Source organism: Panthera uncia, chromosome B1 (assembly GCF_023721935.1).
Source record: "Panthera uncia isolate 11264 chromosome B1, Puncia_PCG_1.0, whole genome shotgun sequence".
In the NCBI taxonomy this organism is placed as follows: domain Eukaryota; kingdom Metazoa; phylum Chordata; class Mammalia; order Carnivora; family Felidae; genus Panthera; species Panthera uncia.
This window is the reverse complement of record NC_064811.1, coordinates 21,126,296-21,152,192: the sequence shown is the minus strand read 5'-3', so window position 1 is coordinate 21,152,192 and position 25,897 is coordinate 21,126,296. Positions and strand designations below refer to the sequence as shown.

Below are 25,897 nucleotides of genomic sequence, written 5' to 3'. Positions count from 1 at the left end.
AAAAAAAAAAAAAAAAAAAGAAAATCCATTTCTAGCCCCAATTTTAGACTTGGCTAAATATCAAGAATATATCAGATATTTCTGAAGGAGTAGCTATATATATTTTTTTTATCAGGGGACCCATTCTGCCAGACCCCACCTATCTACACCTTTTAAGCTTTTCTCTTACCTTCTCTTCTCAAAGTCTAGTTTGAAAGCCAACAGTATTTACCAACTTCACTTCTTCTTTAACCCACTCCAATGACACTTTCACTTCCACCACTGTAGTCAACTGCTTTTTGTCAAGATCACTAACAACCTTAACCTCTGCTTTGCCAACCTCATCTCGGTCACCGTCTTATCTGAACTTCTGGAACATCTGACATGGACTGTGCCCTGTTTCTTAAAACGTTTCCTTCCTTGGGGCACCTGGGTGGCTCAGTAGCTTGAGTGTCCCCCTCTTGATTTCAGCTCAGGTCATGGTCTCGCGGTTTGTGAGATCGAGCCCCCTGCCTGGAATTCTCTCTCCCTCTCTCCCTCTGCCCTTCTCCCTTCCATCAAAATAAATAAATAAACATTAAAAAAAAACAAAAACAAAAAAACGTCCTGCCTAAGCTTCTAGGATCTCATGTTCTCCCAGTTCCCCTCATATAGCACCTCACTGGCCACTGCTCGTCTTTTCTGGCTCCTCCCTCTGCTTCCTGACCTCCTAGCATTGTCTTTACATCATGATCTCAGTGTTTATCAACTTCTCCCCCCATTATTAGTCCCCTAATTGGGCTTGTTCAGATTTTTTCTCCTAATTGCCTCCATCTCCAAAAAATTTTAATACCACAGGTCCATAACATCTAGCCATCGTTAGTTCCTGTCCCCACCCCCGACCAACTTCTGAATCCAATCCAGCAGCAAGTCCTGTCCGTTATTCCTTCAAACTACATTATCAGTCAGACCTCTCTGCTACCCTCCTCCTACCAAGTCGCTGCAAGAGCCTCAAGGCCTCTCAGCCTTTCACTTCTACTCTTGTCCCCTTTCCTCAAAGTTGAACACCCACAGAGTTACTACAGTAATCTTTTCAAAAGAAAAATTGTATCACTACTTTGCTCAAAACTCCCAAATGAATCTAGACATAGAATATACTACATTACACTTACAACAGAACCCCAACTCTTTATTGGGCCCTACAAGGTCCTAGGAGATCTGGCCCCTGTCTGCCTCACAGATCTGATTTGTCTCGTACAACTTTCCCCATCCTTTATGATCTTCTAGCTATACTAGCCTTCTCATAATCCCCTAAATACTTTGAGGTCACACCAGCCTCAGGGCCTTAGCCTGGCTGATCCCTAAGCCTAGAATGTACTTCACCTAGACTTCCCCTTGGCTCACTCTCTCTTGACACTCACATCTAGAACCGAGGAATATCACTTCTCTGCAGAGTTCTTCCTTGACTGCATTACTTAAAAAGCCCTCTCACCCTACCTGGTCAATGACTATATGCTACCCTGCTTTACTTTTATCCTATCACTTATCTGTTCCAGTAGTCTTATGAGCATATACACACCTGCAAATTTGTTTACTATCTGTCTCCCTAAAGGAGTATTAACTTCAGGAGGGCAGAATATTTAATTTGCTCAATGCTTTATGCCCAAAACCCAGAATAATGCCTGTCTCACAGCAAGAACTAAATACACATTTGATGACACAATGAATGAATGGAATCAAGTGTCTGATTTTTATCACCTGCAATTAGTAAAATCATTGATGATAAAGTATCCTTACAACAAATATCCCAATATATTTGAGGTAACTTGAGTCTGTCTTTACCTTCTGTCACAAAATAAGACATACTAAAACACAAACTGCTCCATCTTTAAAATAAAGCTCTGTAGTAAAAAAGAAGACATAGTATACTGTAATTTCAAGCCACTCAACAAAGCATGTCGAACAATCAGTTATGCACATAACTTAATCGATCAAGCATTTAGTTTTATGATAAATTCAGCCTCCAGTACTTAATATAGTGCAGGTTCCATTAGAAACTAGAGTGATTACTTTTTTGGACATTCTTAAAAACCACTCAAAGTATCGGGACATGGTCTTAAAACATATCCACTAACTTAAAACTAGGCCTCCCCTTTTTCCAATTATACACCCAAAAGCTTCCAATTGCACATCTAAAAGAGAATGCAGTCTAATGTCATGGTCAAATTCATGCAACCAAGCATGCTCATTAAAAACAGATGAGACAAATTTAGACAACTACCAAAGCAGATCAATCTTCAACTATCTCACACTGCAATCTGGGGCATGCTTACCTTTGCTAAGGTCACAGGCTCTGGATCAGTGGGAATGCAGCTAGTACACAGAAACCTATCATTATTCATTGTAGCAGTAGAGCTGTAGCACTATCATTAAAAGTCTGTCATAAAATGTTTCGTACTGGTCAAAACATGGAAAACAATGACGTTAGAATTCTATATTCTCACAACATACAATTCAGAAACCAAACAAATGAGTAAGCAAATTCAAAAGGTAGGGTCTCTCTTGGGCCTTAATTACTCACCCTCCCAATTCCTCTTTTCCTAGTCCCCCCCATCCCCTTCCCAAAAGGTTAAGACATCGTTTTTGAATTGTCAGTCAAATTCTTCACAGGAAATAAATTCTACGAAGGATTTGAAAACATTTAGTGACGTGCCTGTAAGGAGTGCCAGCTAGCAATTCTGTCCACAAGCCTGTCTTAGCTTAAATTCATTTTTTATTAGCCAACAATATCTTTTCAATCCATAAACCAACACAATTATCCATGAAGAAAATAAATGCTGGCATTAAATGATGTAATAAGGTAGAATTCCAATTACAACTCTTACACGCAGTACTTTTTGAACAAAGTACTCCCTGAATTGAAATTTTTTAAAAAATGTTCAACTTTTAAAAATGTCAGTAGAGTGCTTCCCTGTTTCTTTAAGCACAGTCAACTCTACCAGTTCTTAAGAAAGCCCTTTACTTGATCATACTAGCCATTTGTAACTACCATTCAACTTCCCTCCATTTTCTTGCCTGTACCTCAAAAGGTTGTCCACTGTTTCTCTACTTCTCATCTACCCATTCTCTTAGACCATTTTTTTTAATTGAGGTTAAAATACATAAAAGTTACCATCTTCACCATTTTTAAGCACACAGTTCAATAGTACTAAGTATTCACATTGTTGTACAACCATCACCACCATCCGACTTCAGAACTCTTCCTCTTACAAAACTGAAACTCTGTGCCCACTGACCAGTAACTCCCCACTCCCCTCTCCCCAGCTCCTGGCAACCACCATTCTGCTTTCTTTCTCTATGATCTTGACTACTCTAGGCATCTCAGATAAATGGAATCATCCAGCATTTGTCCTTTTATGACAGGTTTATCTCACTCAGCATAATGTCCTCAAGGTTCATCCATGTTGTAACACATGCCAGAATTTCTTTCTTTTTAAGGCTGAATAATATTCCATCGTATGTATATGCCACATTTTCCTTATCCATTTACCCACTGATGCACATTCAGCTTGCTTCCACTTAAATCTGTTTTAACACTTATTTTGTGTGTATATGTGATTCAATTCCTCCTATCAATGTTTAAATTGATTCTTGAAGGTTAATGACTTTCTTCTTGCCCAGTCTCATGGGTTTGTCCCAATACATCCTTTTTCTCCATATCGGAACTACTAGCCACTTTTCATGTCTTCTCTCTCTACCCACCACTAAGGAAGTGAGGGAGAAGAAATTTATCAAGATTCAAATAACGTAAAGAGACATGAAAGACATGAGACATGTGTTCCTATTACAGAGACGTGAAAAAGAACATTCTTCATGAGGGCTTTCAGCAGATACTCTGCAATACGGAGACTATGCCCTCAACTATGCAACCATCCATTACGTCCTGAAAACGTTTCTCTCTAGACTTTCTGATTTACCTCCCATGTTTCTGATAGCTATTACTTGCTTCATTAGCTAATTCTCAGCTTTTGCCTTATCAGCAGTATTCCCAGGGAGCTATTCTCTTTCCTTCTCTTACTAAACTCTCAAGTCATCTGACTTTACCTATAATACCTTTATGTGAGTTATTAAAACTCTTTGTTGTTAATTTTGTCTGAGAACATAGCCCTTAAGCAGCCATAAACTCCTAGTGATAAACACCTGTTTTATACTTTCTTTTTACCTGATGATAAGGAAAAGAAATGATGATGGAAGTAAAAACTTAATTCAACGCGACTGACATTTACTGTTTCACTTTGTCAGACTGATCTAGACTCTTAATTTTTTTTTTAAGTCAGTAACTTAAGTAAGCATTTGATTTTAAATACTCTAAATCAAAAGTATGTAAATGGTCCACCATTTTCAACAACCTGGAAGAATTCATACTGATAGAAAAAGAAACAGAAACACAAGAGTGGCCAAATGTTAGAAGAATGCTCATTTAGGATGTCTTATTGAAGAGCATCTTAACCAGATGAGAAAGTTAGAAAACAAGCTTTATATGTGCTCAGGACTCGATTTTGATAGAGTAACCATCCACAGAGTGAAAGTATTTAAGTATGATACATACACATACACTATGGGGTTAACCCTATTTTTTATCATTCATTCTCTCTGAGCCACATATTTATATATGTAATAAAACATATATACATATATATGATCCAGAATTACAAAAATGTTTAGAGTTTTCAGAAATAAATCATGTACATATTCAAATAGAAATAGGTTATTGAATATCTCCGAAAATTTTATTTTCAATGCACTTGTAACCTGCATTATTTCTATTATAATTGCTTCCAAACCGCTAAGTAATAATCGATGGAATAGCAAAAAAGACCCAAGTAAACACAGACTTGTTTGGGGGAAAAAAAAAAAAAAAACAAAGTTTTTTTGTACAACTGTCCGTCTTTGAAGAAGAGAATACTATTGTCAACAAACAAGTCCCTTATCTAAAAGAGCAGGAATAAAATTTTGTTCCACCTAAAGTAGAATTTAATGTAGTGAATCTCCTGTAATAATATACATTTTAACATACAGAACTATAACCAGAGTCCATCCTACCCACCCACTTCCCAAAGCAAGGAATGGTAAAGCCAAATTTAACACAAATCTACATGGAATCAATTCCCAACTGCTGGGGAAAATGAAGAAAGAACATTAAGATGTTTAAGAAAGGCTACTGTTTTCTAAATAGTCCATCATAGTGAAAAGTGGACAGCCCTCATTTTTACCTTCTGCAGAAGGTTCTGTTACTGTACTCCAAACTTGAGGTATCCCTTGAGTCTGTGAACATAGCAGAGGAGAAATGTAGAATAACTCAGGTGCATAGAAAACCATAATAAGGCAAATTTACAAACAATTTTAGAATAGTACTTCCTTAAATTATAAGAACATTTTCATCATATGATGAATTACATACTGGAAAATTTGTTACCTGAGAAACAAGTGAGGCTCACAACATATCTATTTCATGAGTTCCCAAAGAAACTGTCAATTTTTAGAACCCAAAGTACAGAGAGATACGATAGGCAATTGTTCTCTGCATCCTATTCTGAGATGGTCTCTATTTCAGAATAAAACCAAAACAACTGTAAAAGACACAGCCATCTCAAAGTGAAGTATCTTCCACAGATTAAACAGACATAATTAATCCTAACAAATCAGTACACACAATGACCCTAAATCTCCAAAAGTCAAGTATTCTGAAGTAAAAAAGGAAAAGGGTCAACAACAAAAGAGAAATAAGAAGAAAATGAAAATTATAAACACCAAAACAGTTAGCACCAATAAACAGATATGAAATAAAGGGAGACTGAAATGCTGACATACAATGATGAATAAATAAGATCAGAAACCTATTATGAGTGCTCAGACCTCATGTAATTTTACAATGAAAAGAAAGCTATTTAATGAATTTTAAAAGGGCATATATTATGCATAGTATAGAAATCAATTCTGATTAATATAGAACAGTGCTTTGCAAATTGATCAAGTAATGTTCATGCTACTCCTCTAACAAAAACGCATGTTAAGCACTTAAAATAAGCCGGTTGACAGTAATAAATGAGCAATACATTTGTGTGACCTGTTCTCTACATACAACTTGGACTACAAAAGACTTTTGTTAGTTAGAACTAACGTTAGAAATAATGGCATTTGTCATTCTGAAATTAGACTCCACCTCAAGAACAGGCCTTCTCTTGTATAAACTGCTTTCTGTAGACAATGAAAACCCAGAACCTCTACAGACGGCTAACAACAGCTTCTCCTGGAGCCAAAAGTATCATACAAAAGTTGAAAAGTGTTAAGAACCTGAGTTAATAAGACAGCACAAGCATATTAAGAGCGCTGTGTTTTTGAAATGTGCTATATTAACTACAAATATCTTGAAAGCAATTGATCCAGCAGAGTGCCTCCCGGTGAAGAGATAACAAGAGATGAAGGGTAATGTACCTTAATGCAACTAACTCCTCGAGCCTTACTTGCCCTCTGTGGACAGACCAACATGTTCTTATTCTATTATCCCACAATGCCTACTACCTATCTCTGTGCTAGATCATATCACATCCTTTAACTGCTTATTAACAGATTTTTCTCCAATAATAGACTCTAGGCAGGTGGAAGACAGAAAAAATATTCTTCATCTGTGTATCTTCAGTAACTAGAACAATGTCTTGCTCATAATAAATATTTACTAAAATAGGTACACTGTATGAGTCAGTTAAATGATTCTCCTCAAGTCCAATGGGTCTAAAATCACAAGGAGGAAAAAAAAAATAAAATGGGATTCATTCTGAACAAAGGGGGAAAGTTGATTCAAGTCTTCCTGTAAAACATTTGTCAGAATTCATGATTTTTTCATTCTTCCCACTAAAATCCACACTGTGTTAAACTCAAAGCTAGTCTTCCTAAGTGAATTCATTTCCCTTAACTATTCTACATTATAAGTCTTTCTACAATGGGAAGCTGTTAAAATAGTTCCTCATACTTAGTGTGATGATGAATAAAATGCTAAAATACACTACCACCTGCCATAGATACAGTAAATATTGCCAACGACCGATTTCTACAATAACATCTTTTTTGCTACTGAGACCAGACACAGAGCAAGCTTCTTTAATAAGTGCTATAGGCAACCACCACCAAATGGTAAGCACTGGTTCATGAGTGGAATCTTACCACTCCTGGAACAGCTCATCCAGTTTAAACATCAAGGCTCACCAGTCTGTTCTCCCTCTGACCCTATTTTCTACTATTCCCCAACCCAGACACCTCTTCCATCTGTATCAGTCTCCACATCCCCACATCTATCTTACAAAAACAGTGGTAACAAGGGATGGTCATTTAGCACTCGCTATGTGCCAGGCACTGTTCTAAGCACTTTAGGTGGACAAATTCATCTCATCCTCAACAATCTGACGTGGTACACAATTTTTATCTCCATTTAGCAGATGACAAAGATACAGAATGGTTAAGCATTACATGTAATAGCAAAAGACAAATATTAAAACAGGGGTTTATTCTTATCTCACATACACTAAAAATTATTACATTTATGATTTGTAAACTGTGCTTATTTGAGGGATTTAGAACTTAAGCCTGGAATTACACATATCTACTTACTCATTTTAATGTGCTAATCTGTATATTCCTCTTTATCATTTCTAAGGACATTTTAAGTCTTTCAAAATCCTGCTGAAGAGTCATCTCCCTAATGAAGACTTCCTCATAACAAATCCGTCCATTTGCTAAAACTCTCATAATAGTAACACTTACCTGCTACTTAATCACACCTTCTTCAATTGTTACTTAACATTTCATCTGTGCACATGGGACAGTACTGTAAGCCCCTTGAGGAGAAAGGTCTTATCTCATACTTGTGTTCTACCAAAGTGACTGCCATGCTGACTGTAAGTTTCCAAATAAATGTTAACGGATGCCACAAAGATAATGATACCTCATCACGTGCAAGGTCTACGTCTACAGTTACCCTTCTGATAATGCTAAACATGCACAGATACTTCTTTTTCATCCCAATCTCATTGTAACCAATAGCATACACCTAAAAAAAACTCAAAGATTTTTATCAACATGTAGAGATCCACTCGTACTTCACACCCAGAAGAATATTCTTATGAATATTAAGGATCTACATATCAAGGAAATATCTATAATTCTCCTTACTTTTAGAACTTTAACATTCAATGTCAGGATTTTTTTTTTTTTTCCTTTACTTATCCTTTAATGTGACATTCACATTTTTGCTTTCTTAAACAGAAAATACTCTTGGTCACTTCTCTTCAGGTGGAATTTATATACAACTGAAAACAACCATTACTTGTATGCCTACATCTCTCTTCCCTCAGGCAATTTCAGTTCTTTAAATTTCTAATCCAAAAAAAAAAAAAAAAATTAAACCTTCTGAAAAATTTCCAAATGGCTATTCAATTTGTAAAGCCCCAAATTACACAGTGATCTTAGGTAAGACAAGACCCGTGCTGAACAGGATGGAAAGATTACCTCATGGTTGTCACATGTCATAATAAATATTTAGCCCAATGAGTTACCATTTTTAAAAAGTGTATTACTTAATCAGTTTTTTATCCATTATGGTGCCTCAAACTTAAACATAAACCAATAATTTCCTCTCTCCATTTTTCTTCACTAGGTATCTAGCCACTCTTTAAATGCATTCCTAATTCTAACAACGTATCCAGTTTATCAGAATCTATCTGAAATCTAATACTAGTTTCTAAAATGGCTTTCATGTGCACCGGACTACTGCCATGTGCAGACTGATCAAGCATTGTCTACACAAACACAAAAAGTATATTCAGGTGACACTGAAATTTCTCTCTGTGAGTCTCACCAGGAACGATTTCTGCATCACACAATTTTACTTTTCCCCAGTTAACAACGCCATAAAGGTCTTAGGTCCACTTCACCCTCCAGAGAATGCTCATAAAAAGAAGGGCTGGGGCTTAAGTCTGTAGAGCGTGAAAGCCCCCACGCTTCCTGTGGCATGCCACTTCCACAGCCAGCAAGTTCCAGGTACCTGAAGAAAGAGCCATGAGGGGCCACCATGAACGGTCCACCTCCTCACCCCCCTCCAGAACTCCTGGTCAATCCTCTGAACCTATCACAAGCACCACCTTCTGTATATAATCCTACCAGAGAGCTCTCTTCTCCTCCAGTGAGCTATCTCCATGTCCTACACTTTTTTCTATTATCGTACCCAACACCACGTACTGCAATTATTTGTCTGTCTTTCCTACTCAGCGATTACTCCTTCTTGCCCAGAGATATGTTTAATTCATCACTAATACCTGGGATCCAGGGCCTACTTAGTACACCACAGATACCACCTGTTCTGCCGCATGTGCTTCTGTGCCACGAATTAGCTTACATGCAACTAACTGGTCAACAAGGATCATGTCAATAAAATGTAACAGTCACACCATTTCAAGTGTGACTTAATCAGCACTTTATACCGCAAAGTAACAGCAAATGGGTACAAAGTGTACAGAATGCCAAACAGCAGGCTACGGACATGCTGTCTGCTGCACTCCTTCCTCTCAGCCCAATTGGGCCACCGCCTGTCTCAGCAGGGCTTCTGGCTCAGGTCTCCTTTGTCTACACAATTTAGCAACCTCAGCCTTATCTAACACCTCCATCCCTGAAGTCATCTTGACCTACTTGTTTAAGGTAAAGGCACACACCCACTACCGTATTAACTGATCTGGAATTTGACACATCTTTTCAATTTGTGCTAGTATTTTTATTAGTACTGTTAGTGCTTTGGTTATAAAGCTGCATAAATCTTGAGCAGCCTGCTGCAACCCCGTTTTTCACATAAACTTTTGTAATTTTTAAGTTCCTAATTTTACAAAACAGAAGTTTTTCAAGAACGCGTATATTTTATTGCAACAGAAATGCGTATACCCAAAAGTACGGATGAACTGAAATACTAAATAGCCAATGCTCATCAGGTACGATTCATGCATCTGACCAATATTTACTGAATATCAAAGTAAACAGGGCACCGCTCTAGGCACTGGAGACACGTATGCCCATATGTTTGCCAGCATCCGCAGGCATGCACGCACGCTAGTGTGTGTTTATATTACGTTCTACCGAACAACCTTGAATTACATACTGTTGCTGGAGGTACATTCTAATGTCTATAGCAGCAGTTTCCAAACCTTTTCAAAAGAATTACTTTTTGTTTCCTAACAAAAATCTTAGATAGAAATAAAACACACCAGATAAAAGCAGAATCCTGCACATTCCACATGTCCTGGCCTTAAGATGTCTTCATGATACCAGAGTCTTTTCAGGCTATAATTTAAAAACCAATGATCTTGGGGTGCCTGGGTGGCTCAGTCAGTTAAACATCCGACTTTTGATTTTGGCTCAGGTCATGGATCTCATGGTTCCTGAGTTCCAGCCCCGCGTCAGGCTCTGCACTGACAGTGGGGAGCCTGCTTGGGATTCTCTGTCTCTCTCTCTGCACGACCCTCCCCCCACTTTCAGAATAAACATCCATCCATCCATCCATCAATAAATAAATGCTGATCTAGCAACGATGCCCTGCCTTTACATGACTCCTTTAATAAATGTCTCACATGGATTGAGAAAATCAATTAGGTGATTATAAAGCTTCTAATGGAGGTTTATTTTATCTGAGATTCATTTCTCTATTTCCTCTCATGCAGCTGTAAGACTCCTCCTCCCATGTGCTACTTCCTTAGGAGGTGATGTGAGAGACTGGGGTTTGGAGAAAAATAATACAGTACATAAATTTAGGCTGTTTGGTGACTCAGATGTAAATCTCAGCATCATAATGGTAAAAATTTTAGGGGGTGGAAATTAAGGCGAAAGCCCAGGGAGAAAGAGATTTAAGAGGCTACTCAACTTGGAAAGGCCTCAAGCCAAAGCAAAACAAAACAAAACATTTTTATAGATCACAAAAGATCTCACCAAACTCCCTATGGTCAAAAACCAAAACATGGTTTGAGAACAGAGTCCCCAAGGATTTGGGATACATTAATAAAGAAAATAAACAAAGAACCCCTGCTCTCTGCAGTTTGCATTCTCAGAGGCAGGAGAGAGAAAGGACACCAACATAACGAGTCAGTCAATTATATAATACTCCAGAAGATGATACTCGATATGGGGGAAGGAAATGTGAAGCTGACTACAAGATAAGCATGCCAAGAACAAGGGTAGAAGGGGGTGAGGGGTGTGATCATCCATCTCAAACACAGTGCTGAGGGTGGGCCTCCCTGAGGGTCCGCGAGCGAGGACAGGCGCAGTCCTGCAGTGGAGGACCAGCGTGAGAGAGACAGACGGGCGGGACACAACAGGGAGGAGGAGAGAAGGCAGGGGAGGGCAGGTCAGGTAGAGGCTTACGGGTCTTTGTAGAGATTTTGGCCTTTACTCTGAGCTGCCACAAGACAAAGCAAACCTGACTTATATTTTAAGCAGGTGACTCTGTTGAGCTGAGTACAGAACTCAGCACAGCACAAGCACACGCACGGGGACACAGGGCAGATGCTGCAACTACCCCAGCAAGGGACGGGGCTGAACCACGTGGGAGCACGCCAGGTGATAACAAGGTACCGCACCTTTTTTCCTTCATTCAAACGGAGTTAAGTGGGTTCCACTCAACTTATTCTTATCCAAGATCTAAAATATACTAGTCGCAACAGACTCTATAAGGGACCTCTAACTCCTTCAGTAATGCGTATGTACTGCAGAGACAGTTCACACAAGGGCAGACCTTGTTTTACCTCACTTCTATTTATTTGCTGCACGTCACCGACATCACACAGATCTTGCCTTTCGCGAAGTGAAGGCCTGCGGCAGCCCTGCATCGAGCAAGTCTACCAGCACCACTTTGCCAACAGCATTTGCTCACTTCCTGTCTCTGTGTCACATTTTAGTAACTCTCGCACTCTTTCCAACTTTTTCATTATTGTATTTGTTATGGTGATCTGTGATTGGTGATCTTGATGTCATTCCTGTCACTGTTTTAGGGTGGGTGGCACAAACAGCACCCATATAAGATGGCAAACTTAACTGATAAACATGTGTGTTCTGACTGCTCCATCAACTGGCTGTTCCCCACCCCCTTCTCCTGGGGCCTCCCTATTCCCTGAGACACAATACTGAAATCAGGCCAATTAATAATATATCTATTATATTATATATATTATAATATATATTATATATATTTTTTTATATATAATATATATTATAATATATATAATATATATATTATAATATATATAATATAATATAATATAATATAATATAATATAACCTACAAGTGTTCAAGTGAAAGAAAGAATCACATCTCACTTTAAATCAAAAGCTAGAAGGGCGCCTGGGTGGCTCAGTCGGTTGAGCGTCCGACTTCAGCTCAGGTCATGATCTCACGGTTCTTGAGTTCGAGTCCCGTGTTGGGCTCTGTGCTGACAGCTCAGAGCCTGCTTTGGATTCTATGTCTTCCCCTCTCTCTCTCTCTGCACCTCCCCTACTCATGTCTGTCTGTCTGTCTCTCTCAAAAATGAACACTAAAAAAAATTTTTTAACAAAAAAATTAATCTGTCTAGAAATGATTAAACCTAGAGAGGAAGGCATGTGAAAAGCTGAGACAGGCTGAAAGCTAGGTCTCTTGTGCCTGTTAGCCAAGTTGTCAACAGAAAGGAAAGTTCTTGAAGGAAATTGAAAGTGCTACTCCTGTGTACACGCAATAAGAAAGTGAAACAGTCTTATTGGTATGGAGAAAGTTTTAGTGTCTAGATATAGAATCAAATCAGCCACGATGTTCCCTTAAGCCAAAGCCTAATCCAGAGCAAGACCCTGGCCCTCTTCAATTCTGTGAAGCCTGAAAGAGGTGAGGAAGTTGCAGATTTCTAGTTAGAAGCTGGCAGAGATTGGTTCACGAGATTTCTCCACGGCGTGAAAGCGCAAGGTGAAGCAGCAAGGGCTACGGCAGAAGCTGAAGCAAGCTATCCAGGAGGTAAGTAACCAAGGTGGCCACACTACACAACAAATATTCAATGCACACAAAATAGCCTTAGACTATGAGATGCCATCCAGGACTTTCACAGCTAGAGAAGGGAAATCAGTGCCTGGCTTCACAGCTTCCAAGAAAAGGCTGACTCTTTTGTTAGGCGCTAATGACGCTGGTGACTTTAAGAGGAAGGCAATGTTCGTTTACTATTATGAAAATCCTAGGGCCCCGAAGAATTACGCTAAATTCACTCTGCCTGTGCTCCATAAATGGAACCACAAAGCCTGGATGACAGCACGTTCGTTTACAACACAGTTTACTGAATATTTTAAGCCCACTGTTGAGACCTGCTGCTCAGAAAATAAAGATTCCTTTCAAAATATTACCACTCACGGACAATGCGCCTGGTCACCCAAGAGTTCTGATGGAGATGTACAACAAGATTAATGTTGTTTTCATGCCTGCTAACACAACATCCATTCTACGGCCCATGAATCAAGGAATAATTTCCACTTTCAAGTCTTACCAGTTAACAAACACATTTCATTAGGCTATACTGCCATAATGATTCCTCTGATAGATCTGGGAAGTAAATTAAAAACCTTCTGGAAAGGATTCATGACTCTAAATGCCATTAGGAACATTCGTGATTCATGGGAAGAGGGGCAACTATCAACATTAACTGGAGTTTGGAAGAAGTGGATTCCAACCTCCTGGAGGACTTTGAGGGGTTCAGGACTTCAGTGGAGGAAGTAACTACGGATGTGGCGGAAACAGCAAGAACAGAATTAGAAAGGGAGCCTGAAGATGGGACTGAATTGCTTCAATCTCATGATAAAACTTGAACAGATGAGGAGTTGCTTATGGGTGAGCAAGGAAAGTGTTTTCCTGAGATGGAATCTACTCCCGGTGAAGATGCTGTGAGCACTGGTAAAACGACAACAAAGGATTTAGAATATGACATCAATCTAGTTGATAAAGCTGGGGCGGGGTTTGCAGTTAGGAAAAAAGTGCCACTGTGGATAAAATGCTATCAAACAGCACTGCATGTTACTGAGAAACTGCTCAGGAAAGGAAGAGTCGGTGGGCGTGGCAAACTTCACTGCCGTCCTGTTTTAAGAACTTGCCACGGCCAACTCCGCTTCCAGCAAGCGCTCTGGCCGGTCAGCGGCCACCCTCAGTGAGGCAAGTCCTCCACCAGCAAAAAGATGAGACCTTGCTGAAAGCTCACATGGCGGTTGGCATGTTTTGGCAATAAAGCATTTTTTAATTAAGGGATGGACATCTTTTTTGACATAATGTTACCTATGGCACGCTTCACAGAATACAGTATAGTGTAAACGTAACTTTTATATGCATATGCGCTGGGAAACCAAAAAACCATGTGACTTGCTTTACTGCAACATATGCTTTAGAGTGGTGGTCTGGAACCAATCCTGCGGTATCTCCAAGGCATATCTGTACACAGATTAAGTTTTACGGAGCTTCCCACCATGCTAGCACTTTCCCCTCATGAGACTGATATTCTTTCATTTCTAGTACTACCCAAGTTCCGACTACTTCAAATTGGTAGTAGGGAAGGGAAATGGAGAGACAGATTTTTAAAGCACGCTATAAACCTTCTCATATATTAATACAAATACCAAGCACTAATGGGGTAGCATTCTGTATTTTCCCATTTCCAAATGTTACCAGAGCCAGTCTAGTGAACTTTATTATGTCTTTATCCTCTTATGTGGCAGTCTGTCCCAACTTCCTCCTCCTTTCATTTCACCATTCAAAGGTGCAGAGAAAAATATACACAACACCAATGCTTGACTGATAAAAGAATAGAAACATAAAAACATTTGGAAAAAGACATTTTGGTTGACTCTGTTACTCAAAAATAAAATAATAATAATAATAATAATCTTTTTCTTTTCTAGTATTAGGGATCAAGGTGAGGTTTCAGGTCATACACTTTTCCTGCCCCAATTAGTTACTGTCCATGAGACAGCCTGAGGATCTAAGGGCAGAAAAATGATAAAATATAAATTATATAACTTATCATGCAACTATTAGAAGACTTCATAAAGAACTTATTTAAGGAAAAGCTTAAACATTCTGTGCCTTCTGAAGACTTCAGAAAACTGTATGTGATAATTAAAAACACAACTTTGGGATCCATATTTATTTGATAAATCTTTTATAATAATGTCACTTAACAGCTGAAGCAATACGCCACAACTTTAAGCTCTCAGACATGCATTACCTTACTTATTCTAGTACAAGGTATCAAATTATCTGGCAACAGGCTGACCCATAATGAATCCTAAGAAAGATAAAAATCATTTTTCAAAATCAAAAGTGGAAAATTTACTAAAATATAAGTATCCTCACAGAAAATGGTAGTTTGATTTTTTTCATAAAATCATATGCAATTAGTGAGTTGACAATGGCTATGTAGGGCAAAGGGCAGGTGAGGGATTCAGTTCACTAAAAAGTCTTACCTTCTGATGTTTTCCACTGTTTCCACAAATCCTCAACAGTTATATGCTTATCTTCTCTGTGCAGATGGCTGTGTTTATTAGTAGCATCTTTATATTTCATATCTTCTCTGATAAACTATAAAAGAAAAAACACTAAATTAAGTAAACTTAAATGCACTATTCTAGTCTCTAAACTGAGAAAAGTTCGAAATCCAGTAGGTGGCAATTTTCAGATAATAACTGGTATATTTTTGGTATTTTGTATTCACATTATTCTTATATGCTTATAAAATTTATTTAACAAAATGTCTTCTACTAATCATAACAGCAACAAAAATTTAGGGGCACCTGGGCAGATCAGTTGGTGAAACGTCTGACTTGATTTTCACTCATTTCATAATCTCACAGTTCATGGGTTCGAACCCCATGTGAGGCTCTATGTTAAGAATGAGAAGCCTGCTTGGGATTGTCTCTTCTTCTCTCTCTCTCAAAATAAATAAATAAACCTTTAAAAGACAAAGTACTTATTTAATGCTCATTATTTACCAGCTACTATTCTACATTACATACCATGTCTAAGTATCTACACACACACACACACACACACACAGTCTTTTAACTTTATTGACAGTTCTGTATTATGTATCTCCATTTTATAGATGAGAAAACTGAGACCCAAAGAAGTAAAATAGTTTGCCCAAGGTTGGAAAAATCACAAGCAGCAGAGCTTTCAAGCCAAGAGGTTTCTAATGCTCAAAAACATGGCATACTGCCTCAACATTATACATTTTTACCAAATACTTAGTGACAGGGTGTTTCGAAACACAATGAGTACTCATCTCAACTGCTGCTTCATATTTCTGTGTTCTCCTACCTTGGAAGCTATCATTTACAATTGAAAGGCATTTGACCATAGTGGTCAGAACTAAAGTATTTTATAAAACTAAAGCAGATCCTCCATTAATCTTACTTTAAAATATATATGGAAAGAGGCACCTGGGTGGCTCGCTTGAGCATCTCACCCTTGATTTTTGGCTCATTATCTCATGATTCATAGGATCAAGCCCTATGTCGGGCTCTGGGCTGACAGCGCGGAGCCTGCTTGGGATTCTCTCTCTCCCCCTCTCTCTGCCCCTCCCCCAAATAAACAAAAAATGTGAAAAGAATTTTGTTAAAGAAGAATAAATAAAATATAGAGAGTGCACTAAAATTTTCTTTGCTAAAAGCAACCTGCTCTATGTTACTTCATTACATAAAATCCTTCAGATGTTCCCCACTGTCTCCCAAATAAAAAGCAAACTACTTTTTTTATGGCTTTTTTTTTTATGGCTTATATACCATTTCCCAATCCTATTCCTGACAATCTTTTAGGCCTGATCCCTTGATACTTTCCCCATATAAACTCATTACTTTAATTATATGAAACAAATAATTTTCTGTATTATTATGCTTTTTCTCATTACTGATTTTTCTTGTTTTGGTATTATTTTATTTGATATCTTTATCAATGTTTCTAATTTCAAAAATAAAAGATCATATAAAAGATTATTTCAGAAATCCATAATGCAGAAAGTGAAAATCCCCTAGAACTCCCAACCCCCAAGACCTATTTTTCTGACTTTTATATGCTGACAATGAACATCATCTTCAGACAAAGGTCAAATTTTACTTTTGTATTGTTTTCTACTGAAACTAAAAAAAATACTTTTTTTTAAATGTTTTTATTTATTTTTGGAAGAGAGAAAGAGACAGAGCATGAGCAGGGGAGGGGCAGAGAGAGAGGAAGACACAGAATCTGAAGCAGGCTCCAGGCTCTGAGCTGTCAGCACAGAGCCTGACGCTGGGCTCGAACCCACGAACCGTGAGATCATGACCTGAGCTGAAGTCAAATGCTCAACCGACTAAGCCACCCAGGCGCCTCTAAAAAAAATAAATTTTTAATAGCTGTGTAATACTGAAAAATCATTTCACTTTTCTGAGCTTTAATAACCTCAGTTATAAAACGAAGAAAAAACATTTTAGGATCAACACTACTACTCAACATGTGGTCGTGGGACTGATGTCAGTCAGCAAACTGATTCTCATCTACAATATGTATAGAAATGGAAAGAAGCCATTTAGAAACCTTTATAGCAATTATACACTTTCAAAAATTCTGACCCAAGCATGTGATAAATGTATTTATCGTGTAGGCCCTATCTGTAACGAATAGGAAATGAAAACTCTGGTCCTTCACCATAGATAACTTGAAAGGCAGGTATCTAGGTCTATTACGTATGTATTTTTGCTGTTCTAAAGACAGTGCCTCACCCTTGTTTTCTAAATACCATTTTTACAAGTGATTTTTAAAGATTTTAAAATCTTTGCTACAACTCTTGCCTAGTTCTATTTCATATTTTCTCTTTTCCTGTTTCTGCCCCTTCCTCTTTGCTCTTCCAGATACCTTCAAAATCTAGTAGGTATACCTGGAAAAATCACTGCCACTGAGATGTTCAGAAACCGCCCCTAGCGTGGAAAAGGTTCAAGAGCTAGAGAGAAATTCTATACTGAAAAGCACGATGATGAAAAAAGCAGGGAGGAAGCCTGCCTTGGGAATAGTCCAGCCACTTGGAACAAATGGCAACTGTTTCATACTTGTGATACATGAAAAATAAAAAAAGAAAACCAATGTCCTAGGAAATTCTTTACACTACATGAACACAACATAAAAATAGAGTTCTGTGGGTTCAGGATCAATATATTTTGGAAAATAGAGCTAATTTCCATACATGGACTAGATGAGACATTCTAGCTACTGAACTATTTTAGAAAGCCTAGGATGTGTATAGACATCTGCCAAATTACGTGTTTAACAAAATAAAAGAATTGGGGTGCCTGGGTCGCTCAGCTGGTTGAGCATCCAACTCTTCATTTCAGTTCAGGTGACGATCTCACAGTTTGTGGGATTGAGCCCCACATTGGACTCTGTGCTGACAGGCGGAACCTGCTTGGAATTCTCTCTCCCTCTCTCTCTGCCCCTTGCCCCGCTTGCTCTCTCTCAAAATAAACAAACATTTAAAAATAAATAAATAAAAGAATTTAGGTATCAAAGAAGGACAATTAAAAAAAAGCTCATGAAGATTATCTATATAGTTCACTTAATGTAAAAGAACTATCTGGCTCCTACAAAAGGTGGGTCAAAACTATATAAATGCACAGAATTATATTTTCCCTGGAGTATATGCTTCTGTTTTAAAACACGACCCCAAAATAATACAATTCATAACAAACCACATAGAAGTGTAGTCTGTATCTCCTATATCTTCAACATTTTTATCACAATGTGACTAGAAAGCAGAATCACTTTGTTGAAATTAAGTTGGAAATTTTTTAACTCAACCAAACATACTAGAACTCATCAGCTTCCATTAAATTCTCTTCCCAATATCCTATAGAGCATTCTGACCGTTCAGACTTTTCTTTAACTTCATAAAGAAGTGCAAATTGTAGAAATGAGACAGGCTAACAGAAGAAATTTTAAAAGCAGTCACCAATAATTGAAAATGCATGAGAAAACGAAAAACACTTCTTATTTGTTGAAATCTGTGAATTAAGAAATCAGAAAATAGATTCAAATTCTATGAGGTAAATCTTCAAACAATGTACTGCAAATTACATTAGAGTTCCTGGCTAAACATATCCAATTATGCACCTAGTTAAACCTACTATCGGAAAGCCTGAATTGACAATACAAATACAGAAGTACTCAAATAAATGACTACTGAATATTCTTTTCAAAAACATTCACCCAGATGAATCTTTTAAATATATTCTTCTAATACCATTATGGAATTTACATATCCAGTTTCAGGAAGTTAACTTTTAGATGATAAGTTGATTTCAGTTCCCTGTATCTCTAATATACACATTACTTTGTATTTTGTATGTATATTTTACATTTGTGATGCTATGCATTTTTTGTTTTTATTAGATTTGCATTTATATTTGTGCTGTTATTTTTATAGTAGTGCTTAATAAAGTCTGACACATAATAGTGCACTCATATCTGGGGCCCTTTTCAGCCTATACCTCTTCCCCTACCAACATCAGTGTAGCTCATCCTTCACTCAACCTATCACCCACTGCCACAGCCATGTGACTAAGGGATGGACACTTGACCCAGAAGAAAACAATCCAGAGCATGACCAGGATGAAAGGATTCTATTTCACAAGAAACTGCAATTCCGACCATAAAAGGCTAGGTCACTTGGTGATGGTTCTGGATCTTTAAGGTGATAAGGAAACTGGTGTCGAAGGTATCACTCTATGAACAGTCAAGACGAACCACATACAGAAGAAGTCAAAACGCCAAGAGAGAAAGAAACGAAAGAGAGCACAGCAAGAAAGAAATGGCACCAGGAACTGGCTCGATTCCTGATGACTTCCAGTTCAGCTCCTGAGGAGGCTTGGGCTACACAATTCTTGTCCTGATTTCCATGACATAACAATGACACATAAGTGTTTCCCCTTTGATTTTTAAATATATGATTTTAAGATCTCAATATTCATGGAGAGGTGATTTATCATCACAGTTAAGCACTCAGACTCTGAGTGTAACAGACTATATTCAAAACCTGACTCCACTACTTACATTCTTTTTAGCCTCGTATTTCTCTTCTGTATAGTGAGGAAAATAAAATTACCTAACACAAATGGTTATGAAGAAAATTCATTTAAAAATGCATACCTAGCACACAGGAGCGTCAGAAAATAAAAGTAATTTGAGTCGTTTTTATATATCAATGTTATTATTGCTGTTGAAGTTTAAAGCCTGAATAAATTACTTTCACCTTGAATAGTCTGGTAGGTTTAATATACATTTTGGAAAATAATAGACATTTAAGAAGCTAGGATTTCCTAATATTCTTAAGACAACCATTTCAGACCTCTGAAACAAAATACATACATAACACAGAGATGAAGAGGAAAACCACAGCCTTTTCACTGACAATGTAAGCAGAGATCTTCCCAAGGAAATCTGTCATCAACAGTGTCCAAGGTCTGATACGTGAGTCAGTTAAAGTAAATGGGTTCCAGGGCACCTGGGTGACCTAGCTGATTAAATATCCAAGTCTTGATTTTGGCTTAGGTCACGATCTCGCAGTTCATGAGTTTGAGTCCCTATCCCGCTCTGTCTGCACTGACAGTATGGCTCTTCCCCCCCCCCCCCCCCCCCCCCCCCCCCCCCCCCCCGCAAATATATAAACTTAAAAAGAATACTAAAATAGCTTAGTATAATGTCTAATGGGAAAGAATGCATACCAGAAAGGATCACTGTTATTCTCATCCGTAAAGACGAAAAAGCTAAGGCTAAGGGAGGGTTGGCAATTCATTCCATTTCATACAGTTATTTAGGAAACCTAATACCAACATAAATTTTAAAGAATTCCAAAGTTTAAGTCCTTCACCACTATTCACACCACCATCCTAACCTGGATATTCTGAAAAATGCACTCCCAAACTCTTAGAAATGATACCATGTTAATAAAACATGAATTGTCCATATTTCTTCATCCCAAAAGTGAACACAGTGGTTGAGAGTGCAGACTCAATCTTCAGACCGATACATACTAGTGTAGTTGTATCTCAAATTTACTATTTGCCGTATGACTTTAGTAAGTTACTTCCCTCTCTGTGCTTCAGTTTTCTCGTCAGCAAAATGGTGACAAGAGTCATGTATCAACAGGTTGTGAGGTTTAAGTGGCTTATTTCATATGAAGTGTAAAGAATAGTGCTTGGTATACAGTAAACACTCAACAACTCAGCTATTTCATGTAAATCATTTTTTAAGATAATGAGTTAAATCTTTGCCTTGGTTTGCATCATTTCTTGAAATGCTAGAAGATGACTCTGAGGCACTATAAAACGCCACTGATAATCACTGGTCTAAGAATTAAATCTACGGAGCAGCAATATCAAATCCTGCTTGATACTTACCACACAGAATGCTGTAACAATGCAGGGACACGGGCTAGTGCTAAGATAGTTCTGTGTTAATAACTCTGATCTTCTCATCTAAGACAAATGATGACATCTACACAGAACCTAAGAGAACACAGGCAACTGGGACATGTTTTCATGGAATTACAAATGAAAAAAGGTAAATCACTTAATATCTGAGAAAAAATTCTTCAGATCCTACATTCAATTTTTTTTCAAACATTAAAAATCTATACTAATGAAAATTTCAAGCTGATTTGGACGGTTTCCACATCTTACACCTTTACACTTTGTCCAGCTGCTACAGTACCATTTCAGCCCTTAATCCCACTCCCTAAATTTCCAACATCAAAAACCCATCAGTCAATCTTCAGTTTACCCACAATAAATGCACCAATGACCTCCTTAGGATTCTGTTCTCAGAACAGCTCAGAGTTCAACTGGCCTCACAATGACTTTGAACACCATTTAAACTAAACCACAGCCTTTTATGCGCTAGCTGGAGAACTTACCCAGTATTTATGACACTAATTCAACTGAATGATCGGATGAGAGATGACAGACGACAGAGTCAAACAACTAATTTACAAAGACTTGTAAGACACAATGTATTTATGAGCTGAAGTTTGTTACACAGGAACCAATACATCACCTATATAATGACTACTCTTCGAGATTATTATTGATTATAATCCAAAAATCTCTAACAAAACTACCTATGATTCCATCAGTCTATTCAATAGTAAACAAATAAATAAGGTCCTATACTGCCATGAACATCAAGACAACAAAGTACAGTGATTCCTGGAGACTCTAAATAAAGTATGCCCTGTGACTGCCCTAAATTAATTCCTAAAGAGAACTTCCAGAATTTTCAGGATAATGCACAGAAAGGGGGAATCAGGCAGAGACCAGCAGCCTCCTGAGGTGAAGAGGTGGAGGTGGGAGCTTGGGGAGAACTAGGGAGAGGAGGGGTTACAGGACTCGGTACAGAGAAGAGTGGACTGTACAGAGAGGGGGCGTGGATTATCTAAAAGAGAGAGAGAGAGAGAGAGAGAGAGAAAGGCTGCCTGGAGTCTTTACTGACTACTGATCAGCCCGTGAGTACAAGAAAGCCATAGCAAGCTAAGGAAAGAAGACACACAAAAAATTTAGAGGAAACAATCCCTGAAGATTACATATGGCAGATTACATATAGTGCTTGTTCCAATAAGACAGAGTGAAAAATCTCATAATTTGTGGGAAAGGTTTTGTCTCAGTACTGTGGAACACGAACCCCAGACTAAATTCTACATGGACTCTGCCCTCAAAACAGCTTATAAATACAAGGCAAGGGGATTAAAGTGCTCCCACGTGACCTAACCCTGTCCTAGAATAAAGCTTAAGAACACTTCTACGGACACAAGATACTCAGTACCTAACAAGGTAAAATCTACAATGTCTGGCATCCAATGAAAAACTACCTCGTATGCTAAGATACAGAAAAATAGAACCCAAAACTAGGAGAAAATTCAATCAAAGCCAATTCAAAAATGGCAAAGATGAGAGAATTAGTAAACAAAGATATTAAAGTAGTTATTACAGCTATATTCTATATATTCAAGAAGCTAAAGTAAATTCTGAGTGTGTTACTGCAGACATGTAAGGTCAAAGCGTTTCTTTTAAAGACCCAAATCAAAATTCTAAACATTAAAACTACAATTACCGAGATGAAAAATACACTGAATGAGATTAATAATAAACATGACAGACTAAAATATCAGCAAACCTAAATACAATAAGCATGAGAAACTATCCAAATCAGAGAGCGAGCTGTGGGGCAATTTCATACAGCCTAACATAAGTGTAATTGGAGTCCATAAGGAGCCAAGAGGCAGTGACAAAAAAAGTATACTTCAAGAAATAATGGCCGAAATTTTTCCAAATTTTATTAAAACTATAAACCCACAGATCCCAGAAGATCAATATACTTCAAGACAAGAAACATAAAGAAAACTACACCAATACACGTCATAATCTAATAGCTTAAAGTCAGGGATAAAGAGAGTAATCTAAAAGCAACTTGGGAGGGGGGAGAGGGGATGAAAACACAATAGGAACAGAGGAACAGAGATAAGGAGGACAGAATTGTCAGAGAACATAATCCAGAGACCACTTAGGAAGCACATTTAAAGTGTGAAAGAAAAAACTGCTAACCTAGGATTCTTACCCAGCAAAAACAGCTTCCAAAGATGAAGGCAAAATAAAAACCTTTTCGGACAAACAGTAAGGGTTTATCACAGGAAGTCCCGTACTGCTGGAACTGTTCTTAAAAGCCGTATAAGCAGAAGGAAAATAAGACCAGACGGAAATCGGAGCATAGTTAGAACAATTTTGGAGGAGTAACAGAGGCAAAAGCTTAAGTGACTTCAAGAATGAGATGAGAAAACTAGTACAGAAATCCTTTTGAGGGAACTTGTTGGAAAAAAAGAAGAAAGGAATTGGGCAATCACCAAAGGGAGAACAAAGAGTTGGAAGTTTTCATACTGCTGCGTTTATGAGGTGCAAGACAATGGCAGGTTTGAGTCAGATGGGAAAGATCAGTAGGAAACGGTACATTGCTAAAGCACTGTCCTCAAGTTGTCCACAGGAGACAGGAGATGAGATGAAGTGCTTGGATGGAAAAATTCGCTTTTGCAAGGAGCACGAACAGTGAATGAATCGACAGTAACAGGAGAGAACATACAGTTTACAGCCACACAGGAAGGTGGATGAGCCTCCCAGTAGCCTTACATGGCCTCTGCCAAGGAGAAAGGAAAGAATCCTCCTACCCCAATCCTTAGATCTCTGGTTAGTTATCACATAGTTGGGAAAAGTATAGGAAATAAACTAGCAGGGGGAAAGAAAAGGAAAATTATGACCAATCACACTTAATAGATTTTACAGCAACACAAAGATTTCTCTTCGCTATCTTCTACACAAGAAAGTAACAGTTTCAAAATTTGAGAATCAAAATGGCACAAGTGTATCAAAACTGGATACACGGGTATATACATTTGTCAAAATTCATGAAACTGTAAAGCTAAAATTTCTGCACTGAATTGAATGTAAGATATAGCTCAAATATTTAAACCATCAAGAATTTCAAGAAATTCATTATCTTTCATAGGCACAATTTTATTCATTAAAAAGATATTACTTACTTTAAATGTATTGCTCATCTCTCATGATTGTTAACCCAACCTTTAAGAGATGACATTAATTTGCCATATATTATACTTTTTCATGTCTTTTTATCATTGTTTGGTTTTTCAGGGTTGAAGAGTTTAAAATACTTCCATCAGTGAGACTCAGGGTTGTAACTATAACCTGTTTCTTTGTGTTTTTTGGTTGTTTTATTTTGTCATAATTGAGATTTTATTGGCTGTTCTGAGGATCAGTACACAGACACTTCAATGTGTATACAGCTCTTCACATACGTACCAAAAACCTAAAAAATCATGCACTTATGATTCTTTTCTAAGCAGCTATTCTGGTGACTTTCCAGCTTAAAATCTGGAGGCAAATTTTCCTTCAACAGATATTAAGTACCAATATCTTTATATATTATACAATGTTACACAGTTACGGCCCACTAATTCACTGTATCATATACACCACACACTCAAATTTTCATCCGTCAGGGCACACTAACAAAGTTACTAGGAAAACTGGAGTACAATAACCAAAGCTGTTACAGAGTGTACAAAATTAGGACAGGGAGAGCCAAGATTTCAAGGAGTGGTTTTCTTGAAGAAACAATTCTACCAAAAGCAACACAGGAACAGAAATCATTTAAAATGTTCAAGATATATTAAATGTATGACTGACATCAAGTTACCATTTAATATGCTTTGTGTTATAAGATATAAAACTACCCCTTGGAATACTACAGCCTGGAATATCAGGCTGACACCCAAGATGATCAAAGCCTCCCACACTCAATATCCCACCATTTTCGGGCTGTACCAAAAAATAAACAACCAGGAAATGATTTTGCTTCTTTTAAAAAGCAATTACACATAAAAAAAAAAAAAAATGGGATAAGGTGGGACTCTCTCCTTAAAACTGTTTGTAGAACTATTAAAAACTTGCATTTACAAAATAGTTCCTCTGGACTGTATAAGAAGGGAGGTAGGGACCACTGATAAAGACATGGTATGCAGTATTAATTAGACTGAGCTTTTTCTCTCCTGCTGCATCAGAGGCGACTCTCCTAATTGCTAGTTTCTCTGTCTTCTGCGGGGAAGTCTCCTCTCATTTCTTAGCCACTTCAGCCTGTTTTCGTTTTGCTCCCCTTTCCCTTTCATTTGCACTTCTTTATCTGAAGATTTAGCCTTTCCTGCTGTCATTTTTGACTTGGTTTCCACTTCTGCAGAAGCAGGTTTAGATGAAAACCTTGCTGATGCCC

At 37.8% G+C, this 25,897-nt stretch overlaps 1 protein-coding gene across 2 annotated transcripts in view; it reads right to left on the bottom strand.

Annotated features, from left to right (window-relative positions):
- STIM2 (stromal interaction molecule 2) overlaps positions 1 to 25,897 on the bottom strand; it is a 152,124-nt gene that overhangs the window by 47,546 nt on the left and 78,681 nt on the right. For both annotated transcript variants that reach the window (XM_049630409.1, XM_049630410.1), the window contains exon 3: positions 15,511 to 15,625. In XM_049630409.1, the coding sequence (XP_049486366.1) occupies positions 15,511 to 15,625 (115 nt within the window). The remainder of the gene's footprint in view (positions 1 to 15,510; positions 15,626 to 25,897) is intronic.